This window comes from Thamnophis elegans, chromosome 2 (genome assembly GCF_009769535.1).
Source record: "Thamnophis elegans isolate rThaEle1 chromosome 2, rThaEle1.pri, whole genome shotgun sequence".
Classification (NCBI taxonomy): Eukaryota; Metazoa; Chordata; class Lepidosauria; order Squamata; family Colubridae; genus Thamnophis; species Thamnophis elegans.
The window spans coordinates 83,779,439-83,793,265 of record NC_045542.1 but is presented as its reverse complement, the minus strand read 5'-3'; the positions used below and the strand labels follow the sequence as shown (position 1 = coordinate 83,793,265).

Here is a 13,827-nt window from a genome sequence, read left to right as displayed (position 1 = left end):
CACAACAATGCCAAGAGTATATAGCTTTGCTATCCTCATGGATATTTTAATATGCTTGTCAGCCAAAAAAGAATATCTCCACCTGATCTGACTCATTAGGGAATACTAACATTGAGAACTTCTCATTATATATGTAATAATGCCAAAGTATTGTAAGTTTCAGTAAACATTATTCAAATGGTCATCCTATTTGCTCAATAGAGAAACTTAAAAATATATGTATCTCATGTATAATGCAGTAACATTTCTATGGCAACATGCCCTACTTACTTCTTGCCCATCTTCAAGGATGATGGCTCCTGCTTGCTCTACTACTTCAAATATCATGACTGAACAAAGTTCTCTTCTTACTGACATAGTCATGTTTGCAAATGCTGGAAGCTGATGCATAAATTCCAATAATTGTTCTAGAGGAACAAAAGTTTCATGTTAAATGTAAATGGTATACTTTAAAAGGTAAAACTATCATGTACATTGTCAAATGTTATTTAATTTTCAGAACAAGACTAAATTTTTATCTGTATCATCCATCAATTCAAGATAATTAACATAGGTAACTTCACTGACTTGAATTCAATGCTGGCTTTTTACATTGTACTTTAATCATATGGAAAGGTTATTATGTACTACAGGTTACATTGAGGGAGAGAGGGAGGAAGAGATTAAATGCATAAAAACAAGACCTACCATTAAGCACTATGCAAAAAAAGTTGTAACTACCATTTTCCTACATTAGCATTTATTTGTATGCATGCATGCATGTATCGATTTAAAAAGACTTACACAGCCGCCCATCTAATATCCAATAAAATTGAGCAGCAAACAAGGACACAATAAAACATAAAAACAATTCTCAGCAGTCCAAAACAAATTCCTCCACCACTGAGCATTCACATTTACTAGGCTCTAATCACAGACTACCCCATCAGTCCTTGGGGAGAAAAGCCAACTTTCCAAGGCTTTCCAGAAAGCCAGAAACATTGAAGAAGGGTGTTTCATAGGACAGAAACAGCTACAGAGAAGGTTCATTTCCTAGTCCCATCAGATGACAACATTTAATGGAAGTGTCCTGGAGCATGACCACTCTATCCTATCTGGCAGAACAGATACCCTTAGAGAGAGGTATTTTACAAATAACCTGGTCCTATACCATTCAGGACTTTAAAGAATTATCTTTAAACCAGCATCATGAATCTTCATCTAGAAAGAAACTGGGTTCTAGTGCAGCTTATAAGCAATGGCATATAATGCAGGCATAGTGCCTAGATCTGCAGATGCCACTGCATTCCAAGCCCAATTGTAACTTCACAATCGTATTTAAGGGCAGGCCTGTGTATTGAGTGTTGCAGTAACCCAATCAGGAAGTGATCAAAGTGTGGACAACAGTGAGCAGACCTTCCAGGTTGAATTGGTGCTCAAGATAAATTTGTCCATCTATGTGCTTTCCATTGCTTCATCTCCCACAGCACTTCCATAAAACAGAATGCTATACAGGATCCACACTCACAGACATTCTGCATAGCATGATCCAATCGCAGCCCTTGTCACTTGCCTATCTCAAGCAGCAACCTGGATTTCAGCTGGATAGTGTGTCACAACCTTGGAAAATTTCCAAGTTCCTTCTACAACCCAATTGTGGTGGGATGATTGAATAAGACCCATCTTCCTCACTATAGGGGATAATTACTCAAAACTCCAGATACAAGAAAATGTGAGTCCACCGTAGTTGCCAAGATGATCATGAACTCCCAAGCCATCTCTGACTCAGGTCCGGAGAAGACTGATAGAAATCCTCCATAAACATAAGCAAGCAGCAGTCCCAAGTGATTCCTATAACCCAGTTTCATTAACAGAGAGTCCCAGATCTGGCTATGTCTGTGGTAGTACCTGTAAAGCTCACCAGGGACCCTAAATGACAACAGCCACATTTCACCCCCTTGCAGGTGATGCAAAACCCTAAATCTAGGAAGATACATTTGTGAGAGAAAACAGCACTTCCCATACTCAATCAGGTTTAAATGATACATGTAATAAATTTCTTTATTACAAAGAAACCTAAGGTTAAATAGCAACAGTCAGAAATCAGAGCTCCTAAATCTTCAGGAACTACATACAAGAGACTAGAATGTAGAATTGGTCTCAAACCCTCAAGTCTCTTTCCTTAGGCATGAGTCCCACCATACCTTCAGGGTCCTATCATGAGTGCATTGTTCTCCCTGCTCTCTTTCTCCTACATAATTTATTTTCTTCCCCATGCCATTCCACTCCCAAGTTGAGGGGATCTATCTATCCAACGATCCATCAACAAATGGGGTAGCTCCAAGCAGACTGCCGGAGCTTCTGTAATACACATTTTGGACAACTCTTTTCTACCACATCATCCAACCACTACACTTCACTGTTTTCTCCCTAACCCTTCAGCCACTCTGCTGTGACTCAGGCCAGAATCAACTTTCAGATCTCAGCTAAACTATTAACAATAACAAAACATATCTTAAGTCTTTTTGTTCATCCCACTTTTTTTCCCTTCCTACACAGTTGTATGTTTACAGTCTCTTTAGTTGGCTGATGCCTATTGCTACAAGCATGATATCCTTTAACTTTTATAATGATTACTAATTGGATAATTCATTACTTCATCTCTATGTATTAATTGTAATAGCTTGTACAACAATATAACATATTTATTTATGGAGGCAATATTTTTATTTCTCACCAATATCATCATCTGTTTTGTCAGCAGGTTCTTTTTCAAGACACTCTCGAACAACATCTCGCCCTAGCAGAGGATCAGATGTTCTATCAATGTCTTCATCTTCTTCTTCATCATCTTCAGAATCTACAGGCGCTTCTGGGAGGCCAGTTAAATCTACATCTCCCATTTCACTTTCTGTAGCCTAAACATACAAGCAATAAATGATATTTAAGTTTCTGAAAGTTAAACATTTATGCATGCGAAGCTGGCTAATTGTTTTTTCCCAAGGCAATAAATCCTATGATCCATCTGCCAAACCACTCTTTGGGAAATCAAGTAAAACCCATTACCATTAGTTAAACAAATACCAACACAAGCAGTTATGAACCTGTATCTTACTATGGATATCTGAGTAACTTGCTGGATTCTAGATTACTGTTTAACTCTCAAATCAAATAGTTAACTGAGAATTATCTGTATCAGATTTAAAGTTAAGTATGTCATAAGATGTGAATAAATTCAAATCCAAATCCCAACTTTATCTATATTTAACAGAGCCAACTAATTCTCAATTTGAAAAGTTCCAGATTGCTTTTTATTAAAGGAAAACAATATTTTCCTTCATAAAATTCTTCACAATCTATCGAAGCCTCAATTAGTTTCATTCCTATTTGGCTAACATCTAAAACTGAGTAAGAGGGATCAAATGATGACAACTTAAAAATTAGGAGCTTTAGCATTTCTACAATTTTTCAACGCAAGAGGATTTTTGTTTTGTTTTGTTTTTTAAAATACCAATTTGTTCTTTAGAGAAAAAGCAGGATTTTTTTATTTTTAATGCTGTATCCAAGAATTTTCTACCCATAAATTATCTGAGGCATTAATAAGAGCTATGAAAGGGATCGGCCAATGTTTTTGACTACACAGCACGAATTAGGAAAAAATGTAAATATTTTAATTGTCTTCTTCTCTTATTTCACTACTCTAATACCTTCTAACCACAAAATAAAACTTGGCTGATCTGAAAAGGCACAGAGGAAAGAATTACATGATTTAACTGGGAGGAAAAGATAAATGCCAATATTCAGTTTTCTCTGGGGGAAAATGTTAATATTTCTGGAAGAACGAAACCTTCTATTGAATTTGTATGTATTAGAGTAAGGTAGTCTAATATTCTTAATGGGTTCAGAAGAAAATAACATCATAACTAGAAAAAATAAACAAGTATTCCAGGAATATTGAGGTCTATGTTTGAAAACATTTAAGACCATGATACTACAGAAGCTAAGGAGCTTTGCATAAAAGAAATATTACGTAAAGTCCTATTTAAGAAAAAAAATTAATATGACCTATATGTTTGGAATGTTTGGAATGTTTATTATAATTTATAGGCCGCCCTTTTCCCTGAGGGGACTCAGGGCGGCTTACAAAACACGGGGAAGGGGGTACAAAGACAAAAGACATAAGACAATACATAATATTAAAAATAGAGCACAACATTCATTCATCATTCGGGAGGGGACAAACTAAGATTTTTCATCCCCAGGCCTGACGGGCTAGCCAGTTCTTGAGGGCCGTGCGGAAGGCCTGGGCGGTGGTGAGGGTGCGAATCTCCACGGGGAGATTGTTCCATAGCGTCGGAGCTGCAACTGAGAAGGCTCTCCTCCGCGTAGTCGCCAGTCGGCACTGACTGGCGGATGGGATTCGGAGGAGGCCTACCCTGTGCGATCTGATGGGACGCAGGGAGGTAATTGGCAGAAGGCGGTCTCTCAAATAGCCAGATCCACTACCATGGAGCGCTTTGTGAGTGGTAAGTAGGACCTTGAAGCGCACCCGGAGATCAACAGGTAGCCAGCGCAGCTCACGGAGGATCGGTGTTATGTGGGCGAACCGTGGTGCGCCCACAATCACTCGCGCGGCCGCATTCTGGACTAGCTGAAGTCTCCGGGTGCTCTTCAAGGGCAGCCCCATGTAGAGCACGTTACAGTATTCCAGCCTAGAGGTCACAAGGGCTCGAGTGACTGTTGTGAGAGCCTCCCGGTTCAGGTAGGGCCGCAACTGGCGCATCAGGCGAACCTGAGCAAATGCCCCCCTGGTCACAGCTGACAAATGATGGTCGAAACTCAGCTGTGGGTCCAGGAGGACTCCCAAGTTGCGGACCCTGTCTGAGGGGTATAAATTTTGTCCCCCCAGCCTGATTGATGGAACATTAACCAAATTTTTGGGAGGAAAACACAACAGCCACTCGGTCTTTTCCGGGTTGAGCACCAGTTTGTTAGCTCTCATCCAGTCTTTAACAGCCTCAAGGCCCCGGTTCATCACTTCCACCGCTTCATTGAGTTGGCACGGGGCGGACAGATACAACTGTGTATCGTCCGCATATTGGTGGTATTTTATCCCGTGCCTCCGAATGATCTCGCCCAGCGGTTTCATGTATATGTTAAATAGTAGGGGGGATAAGACCGAACCCTGAGGCACCCCACAAGTAAGGGGCCTCAGGGACGATCTCTGCCCCCCCACCAACACCGACTGCGACCTGTCCGAGAGGTAGGAGGAGAACCACTGCAGAACAGTGCCTCCCACTCCCACCTCCCGCAGTCGTCGCAGAAGGATACCATGGTCGATGGTATCGAAAGCCGCTGAGAGGTCAAGGAGAACCAGGATGGACGCATGGCCTCCATCTCTGGCTCTCCAGAGATCATCGGTCAATGCGACCAAAGCGGTTTCTGTGCTGTAACCGGGCCTGAAGCCAGACTGGAAGGGGTCAAGATAGTTAGCTTCCTCCAAGGTACGCTGAAGCTGGAAGGCCACCACCTTCTCAACAACCTTCCCCACAAAGGGGAGGTTGGAGACTGGACGGTAGTTGTTAAGAATTGCTGGATCCAAGGACGGTTTCTTCAGGAGGGGTCTCACCACCGCCGCCTTCAGCACGGTGGGGAGGTGTCCCTCCCGAAGAGAGGTGGTAACAACCGCCTGGATCCAGCCTCGTGTCACCTCACTGCTGTTGGCAACCAGCCAGGAGGGACACGGGTCCAGTATACAGGTGGAGGCGCTCACAGCTCGCATAGCCTTGTCCACATCCCCGGAGGCAACATCCTGAAACTAACTATAAATAGTATTTGCTGGACAGATTACATAGAATAATATAAAAACATCCAAATTTGTCCATAATTAATATCTTCCCTACATGCTAATGAAGGCCTAGCTACATTGCCAAGAAACCCTGGTTTGATCAGGATTAACAAGTTTTAAAATTTATACAGCAAGCAATTGTTCCCTTGCCAGAAGTAAGTTAATTACCCATAAAGTTTATCCCTACCCCTCTGTTGAGAGGGCTGTTCAATGTTGTCATAGATGGTCTCTTTAACCCCTCTTTCAAAAGTGGTTGTTCTGTTTCCTCAATGTACAGATCTGCACATGTCTCACTGCATTGTACTTCATATACCACATTGTGCAGCTCTGTACATTGGCGAAACAAAACAACCACTTCAAATTGATTCAAAATTCAAATTGAACAGTCCTCTCTCAACAGAAGGAAAGAGATATGTATGACATCATCTATCTCCAGTCTACAACATGGTGCTTTCAGCAGTTCCAGAATGCTCCACCCCTATTTGCACTACTCAAGTGATCGTAAGGACACAGATAAACCTCCAAATGGCCTCTACCACTATCTAAAAGAATGCAAATGACAGCTGTCTGAAAGGAATATAAATCCTTCCATTCCCCACCATTCAGTCAGAGCTGAAAAAGCTTCTTGGGATGAGAAAAGTCTTCAAAGAAAAAACAAGAAAGTCCAGTTGCCTCTTGAAAAAGCATCTTCAGGACAACCATGATCTGGATGTCTGAGAATCTCCATAGATATGATGATGGATGATATTACCCAGCACTTCATGTAGATATTTTAAACTGGAGCCAAGAGAGCACCAAACCCTGAAGAAAACCACGAAGTAGGGATCAAGGATAAGATGTCTCACTATGATCAATTGGAACCAGTTCAAAGGAAGAGGAGAGCCAGCACAATATATCACCACTCACCTCCAATTACTTCAGCTGATCTAGAAAGTCACTATGGTCAATAGCATTGCAGGCTGCCAAGGGATCAAGAAAAGCCAGGTGCACTACTCTACATCCAGCTTACTCCAAGGGTTGCACAAAAGGGTGACAAGTGCTGTCTCTGCCCCACATTTAGGTCAGTATCACATCGTACAATTTCTAATATATAAATATACACATGAATATGTTCTATGTTATATTTATTGGCTTAAAATGAGCCTTTAATTCTATTCCAAGGGACAGATTCTGATGGAAGTTATCCCTCATATTTATTGATCACAATTTTATTTATATAACAACTTGTTCCAATAAATATGAATAAGCTTACACTACGCAGTGCAGTCATGTCATGATTTATCATTTTTAAAGTATACATCATCCAAGGATCAGATTGCAATACAAACAAACAACGTGTCTTCAGAGTCAGTACAGAAGTAGAAATATTACATCTCTGCTGTGGTACATTACCAACTTCACTTAACGCAATGGCTTAAAGATAATTTGGGAGAGGTCCATTCAAAATTAGGATGTTGTGTACCTCACTTGATGGCAATGGTGGTGAAATAGCAAAGCACTGCTAGCAACATTTTTATGATTTATTCCTCAGATACAAGTATAATATCCAATTTCATAGAGATTTGGGAGGAAGGTAATCCATGCAAAAATTAAAAGGAACATAAGTCAGATTTGTTTAACAACTGCCTCGTACAATGACTGTTTGCAATTATGCCAGTGATGAAAAAATAACTGCACCAATCCTCACATTTATATCTATAAAGCAAAGAAATACTGAAGATCATAAAGTGAAATGGTATAGTTGCCATTTCACTTTAGTTTGACTAAAGTCAACAGCCAACTTACCAGTCCCAATTATGGTTACATATTAAAATATTCCAAACCTCTACTTTTTATAGCATTATATTACTGTTTTCTGATATTTAATATTGGGGGGCTACTTTTGTGAACCAATAAACGGTTATAGCAGCAAATTTAACAACTTATGGCACAATGGATTCATGAGTCCACACTTCTAATTAATATGTATATATTGGATATTGATTATGTCAAAAATCTATTGTTTTTCTATTCGTTTATGACCTCTGATCATAATAAAAAGGTAAAGGTTCCCCTTGCATATATGTGCTAGTCGTTCCCGACTCTAGTGGGTGGTGCTCATCTCCATTTCAAAGCCGAAGAGCCAGCGCTATCTGAAGACGTCTCCGTGGTCATGTGGCCAGCATGACTAAACACCAAAGGTGCACGGAACACTGTTACCTTTCCACCAAAGTGGTTCCTATCTTTCTACTTGCATTTTTATATGCTTTCGAACTGCTAGGTTGGCAGAAGCTGGGACAAGTAACGGGAGCTCCCTTAATGTTACGCGGGATTTGAATCACTGAACTGCCAACCTTTCTGATTGACAAGCTCAGTGTCTTAGCCACTGAGCCACCGCGTTCCTTTCCTGATCATAATAAAACACCTCAATTTCATGATTTCATGTTTCCATTGGATGAGAATTCCCAGGTGGGATTCCCAGAATTCTGGTATCCCCAGAATTACCACCTTTAAAATTTTCAACAAAAACAGGAAATTTCAGTCACAGCATTAATCTCGTTACAGAAGGCAGATGTTATAAGGCAATGATGAAAATTATATCCAAATTATTTAAGCAAAAACTAAAAACAAAGCAAAATTATTATATTGCTTTTTAGAAGCAGAGAATGGAAAGTACACACGTATTCCTAAACTTAGTATTTTTTTCATCTGAACGCCTCAGAGCATTCAGTAGATTTTCCTCCCAGTCTGTAAAAATTAAAATTCGTGTGCCTTGTGAAACATACCCGAAAAGCAAAAGAGAATATAAGGGAAAGATTAAGCATCCCTCTGCCTGCTTCTTCATTTAAATCAGATACCCAAATTTAAAATTCATACACCAATGATAAGATTCTTCATAATAAAAATACTAGAAGGATCATCTTGTGACACAGACATTTAGAAAGGATTAGTGAGATTTTCACATCCACAGCTGGAAGTAATTTGCTAATAAATTTAATTAAGGTGCAAATCTCATATCTCAAATCTCATACAATAAAATGATTATAAACTAGCAGCCCAAGTTATGAATTAAAAATTTATGTCCCATCCATTTCAATTGAAAACTTAAGCACATAACTGTATATAAATCTGTCCAGTGGAAATCCATGAAACTAAACATGCTTAAACATTTACTGGATTGTGCCCAAAATAATTATAGAAATATAAACATAACATAGAAAAGACTAACGATCTCTGTTGAATACAGATTTATATTGCAATCTATGTAGGCAGATTGGGTGCAGATATATGCATATGTAAGCAATGCATGCATTGGGCTTCTGCCTTAAGATATTATTGCACCAGCCTTAATAAAGTCTTTAAATTAAAAAAAAGTAAGGCTGAGTATATGTAAACTAACTCCAAATGTTAATTTGACTAACTGTGGGTGAACAGATTTATTTAAGGTATTTTAATGCCACCCAACTTCAAAGAGGTCCAAGCTGATTTGGCATTTTTCATTTACCATATGAATGTTTATAGGTTATTAAGTAATATACAAGCAGATATTGGTTGAAGCATCTAACAGTTTAATAAAGTGAAGCACATAGCCTGTGAAGAATTTATTCACAGGCATAAACCTGATGTTTAAAAACTTTTTCAAAATATAGAAGTTTTTCTGCAATCTGACCATTACCACCACTACCATTATCAGCATTGCTGATTTAGTCTGATAAAGGAACTAGTAACTTACTTCACAGATAGTAACTACAGTAAAAGAAGCTATTGTTTCACACATCTCGTGCCATCACATTGTCATTTTAAAAGGATTTTTTTTTCAATTCACACAAAAGGAAAAAAAAACAACCAAAAGTGACAAGGAATACTTGAAATTGACTTTTACCAACCAAAGGAATGCAATGGGAAAGAATAGAATAGAATAGAATACTTTATTGGCCAAGTGTGACTGGACACACAAGGAATCTGTCTTCAGTGCATAAGCTCTCAGTGTATATAAAAGATAAAAGTGATAAATCATGATCATAGTCATCATAAATACATTCATCATGAATCATAAGAGACAACACTTAGTGATTGTCATAGGATACTACACATTAGCCTGTGAAGCTCAGTATTACATCTACTGTCTGGCACTGATGTACAATCTGCGGTTTTCGAGATGTGTTAAAAGTTCATTTTCTGTAATCAATATACCCAATTGTGCATTAAAATACAATTGTATATATTCCTACTCTGTGATTTCCTTCTGTTTAAGAGATACAAGAAATAAAATTTAGTATTCCTCTACATGGTATGAGCAATATTCTATCAATGAGCTATATATGTTCCTAAATAAAATTTTGTTTTGTTTTGCCTATAGTTTATGTTCTAGTCTTACCACATCTCCCCCAGCAGCATGGACAGAAGGAGTTTGCTGAATTGGGGATAGGAAACCAAATATAAATCAAATGAATCTTGGTTGGATTAACCAAATTCCTAAGCCTGAGTTAACAAACATAGTTGTGTCCACACATTATTTTACTACACGACTCTATTTTGGCTTAGTCAAGCTTGTTCCTAATAGTCAACTGACTAAAGAATTCCAGCTACTTCATCTTAACAGATTCAAATCTTTAGCAATTATAGTATTACACATTTTTAAACATCTATTTTCTTTAAATATCCTTATCTTTCCTTGCTATAATTCAAACAGCATATGCATTACTAAATTGTCAGCACTAATGGATCAATAAAATCTTCTCCATTTAAACTATTTCCTCAATAATTCCATGGTAAAAACTTGTGAGATTAACTTTTCAGTTAAAATTACTTGCAAAAACAAAAGGTAACATCATCAATCAGTGCTCTTGTGTGGACAGTTTGTTTACATATAGTAACTTGCCCTGCCACTTTTTGAGGGAAGTGTATTTTTCTCCTTGGTAATAATCCTTGATTAGGCTATTGTTTTCTGATTGACTGATTGATAATTGATTGCCTGGTGTTAATCCCTGCTTGTCATTGTGTTGGCTATAGAAGAGAAGTCACATTTAACAAAAAAAAATGCTACACTTTCTCTATTCTGTGAAATAAAATAAAAAATAAAAGAGCTTTAAATTTACCTGATAGATGTCTGATAAGCTGCTGCTCCCAGAATCACTGGCAATGCTGCAGCCAGACTGACTTGAAGGGACATGTGTCACCTGTGGATGTTGATTATCTGTGAGATGCATCTTGGTAAGGTCTGCTGGAAGCTGGAAAGAGGGGAAAAGGGGGGGGGGGCAGTATTAAATAGAGTTGCAAATTCAACCAATTAATATTCTCTCTGGAAATAATTTGACAGTATTTTTTAAAAAAAAAATAGGTAAACAACTTATTCTCCTTCAAAGTAGAAAGTATCTTTTCAGTGAGAATCATCAAGTGAAAGTAGAATTGCAATTGAATCTGAGTGAATGCAAAACACCTTACTAAATGGAGAAGTTCACTTTCTCATTAACTCAGATATTCTTTTGTCTTGTCTTTTTTTTAAAGTTTGCTAAGACTTGTGGCTCTTCCCAAAATTGATACTGGACACAAATTAATTTGTAAACTATTTTTAGAAAATAAGGAGGTGATGAAACAGTATAAGACACACATTTTCCCCCCAAATTTTTTTGGGATTTGGATTTATTGGATTTATATGCCACCCTTCTCGATCCCTAGCCCTCCCTAGCCCCCAGGAGCACTTTGCAAGCTTCCCAATGCCTCTACATGTCCATTTTTGCAAAGGGCAGCAGGGTTTTGGTAGGCAGAAAATGCTGTATTCAGTGTAAAAGAAGCACACCCTCTTTTTTGGGGGGGAAGGTGCGTCTTATACTCCAAAAAATACGGTAAGCTCTGACAAACTGTCTATTTCTCTCAATGGTTACCACAAAAATATTTAATTTAATTATTATTTCTATTTTATGTATTTCATTTATATGTATACAACATATACATTTGTATAGTTTACATGTATTAATATTAAAAGCTTGAATATTTTAATATTGATAAATTTTACATGTACAGATTAAATTTTATTTTAGTTTTATTTTCACTATTTGCTTTTATTTTGAGCTTTAGCCAGATAATGTGAACTGACTATGCCCCATTGTCTACTGCAAAGTAGCTTGATTAGAGTAATTAGACAAATACTTTCAATCAGCTCCCTCACTGATGGCCCAAATACTGATGTTTAATATATTTATGTCTACAGAACGGATGCTACAAATGGACCTCTAGAACTTGATATGAAAGTGATCCTTAGAAGCTTCAGCCTCAGTTTTAAATAATTGCTAATACAAACCCTTAAATGTGTTGGCAGTATAATTTGATATTGAAATTCTTAAATAATTGCTCAGAATAAAAATTGTTTATAGGAACTGTTGATTCTAGCTTATATAAGTAAAAAAGTCATAGATTTTAAAAATAAATTTACAAATGTGATCATTACTACAATAATGGTTTACTTTTTATATTTTAAAAAACAAAAATTTAATACACATTGGGTAGAAAGAGATTTAGGAGTGCATTAGTCGCAACAAGCACCAAGTTTCCTTTTGTTGGACTACTTATCTTACTTAAAAGTATTGTATGTATTGAGGTATTTCATTTGCTTTAATCTGTTCAGTAGACAAAATGGATGTTGAATTCAATAGCTCTTCAACTCTCTTGGCTACAATTGGAAGTAACAGAAGCTGTTCAACATTCTCTATAATCACAGATTCCAGTACACACACACATACACACACACACACACAGCTGCTTAAGCAAAAATTATTTTCAAAAGATCGTTCCCAGAAAATACATCATCATTTGAAGTCAAGCCAAAGTGTGGAATCATCTTTAAAATGCTCTTTTGCAAAGCATTTTGCTTTCTAAAAGCAACATTTATGAAAGTTTGCAATTGTACTCTCATTTTCACAGCAGCCTAATAGCATATTGGCATATATATCAGTAAAATATCAACTATGAGGTGGAAGATAGCAAAGTGGTAGACAGTTTCTGCTTTTCAGGATTAACGTTCAAGAGTAAAGAAACAGTTAAGAAGCCATAGATTAGCATTTGGTAGAGTCTTGGAAAAAAATATTCAGATACCATGAATCAGAATGGTGGAAACGATGTTCCTTCTGACCCAAGTGAAAGTTGGGTTTTTTTAAAAGCAGTATAGGAAGAGGATTAATGCTGTTCAAGTGTTGTAGACGACTCTTGAGAATACCATGGATGCCAACAAATATATGGATAATTAAACAAACTATATTTCTAATCAGAAGTCAAACTCAAATTGTCTTATTTTGAGTACCTTATGTGAAGACCTAGCTATCTGGAGGAGATTCTAATGCTGGCAAATGTGGAAGGAAAAAAACATTACATCACCAGTAGACCTGAAAGGCCAAGTTAGGGACAGACTGTCATGAAGAAAATCTATCTTTATGGTCTCTAAGAATTGATAACTACTTGATGGCACATAATCAAAATTATTAAAACCATTATTATATCCTTAAGACAATATATACAGGAGAGGTCATCTCAATTTTGAAATACTATATTTCCCATATTTCTATATAACATTAAAATATCTGATTCAGAGATAGACTGTTCTGCATGATAGCTATTAAAATTTGTATTTTAAGACACGCATGAGTGCCTCTACCTGAAATGAGGTAGTAAAAAACTTCTTTTCCAGTGAAAAGATTTCAAATGCGTTCTTTTTTAACTTTTTTTTAAAAAGAAAATTGAGCTCAGACCAAAAATCTCTAAATCAGTATCTTCCAGAATACTTCTGCTAAGGAACAACAGATGCTAATTAGTGAAATTGTTCCAAGGACATTAGGAAGTTTCCAAATTTGGATAGTAAAAGTAAAATCAGTTTCCAACAGATTGGGCAGAATGTCAGCCTGCTTAAAATAACAAGCAAGCAAGCTGGGGGTTGGAAGGTGATCATTTCCCTGACTGAGAATTGGATTGCAGATTGTCATCAGATTATTATCTGAGATGAATTGATATGACTTCTTTAGGGAACCACA

At 37.4% G+C, this 13,827-nt stretch overlaps 1 protein-coding gene across 5 annotated transcripts in view; it reads right to left on the bottom strand.

The window, feature by feature from the left end:
- Nucleotides 1–13,827, bottom strand: part of RAPGEF6 (Rap guanine nucleotide exchange factor 6) — a 148,578-nt gene that overhangs the window by 46,793 nt on the left and 87,958 nt on the right. For all 5 annotated transcript variants that reach the window (XM_032212374.1, XM_032212377.1, XM_032212375.1 and 2 more), the window contains exons 7-9: nt 10,906–11,037; nt 2,717–2,897; nt 271–407 (exon numbers count right to left, since the gene is read on the bottom strand). In XM_032212374.1, coding sequence (XP_032068265.1) covers nt 271–407; nt 2,717–2,897; nt 10,906–11,037 — 450 coding nt within the window. The remainder of the gene's footprint in view (nt 1–270; nt 408–2,716; nt 2,898–10,905; nt 11,038–13,827) is intronic.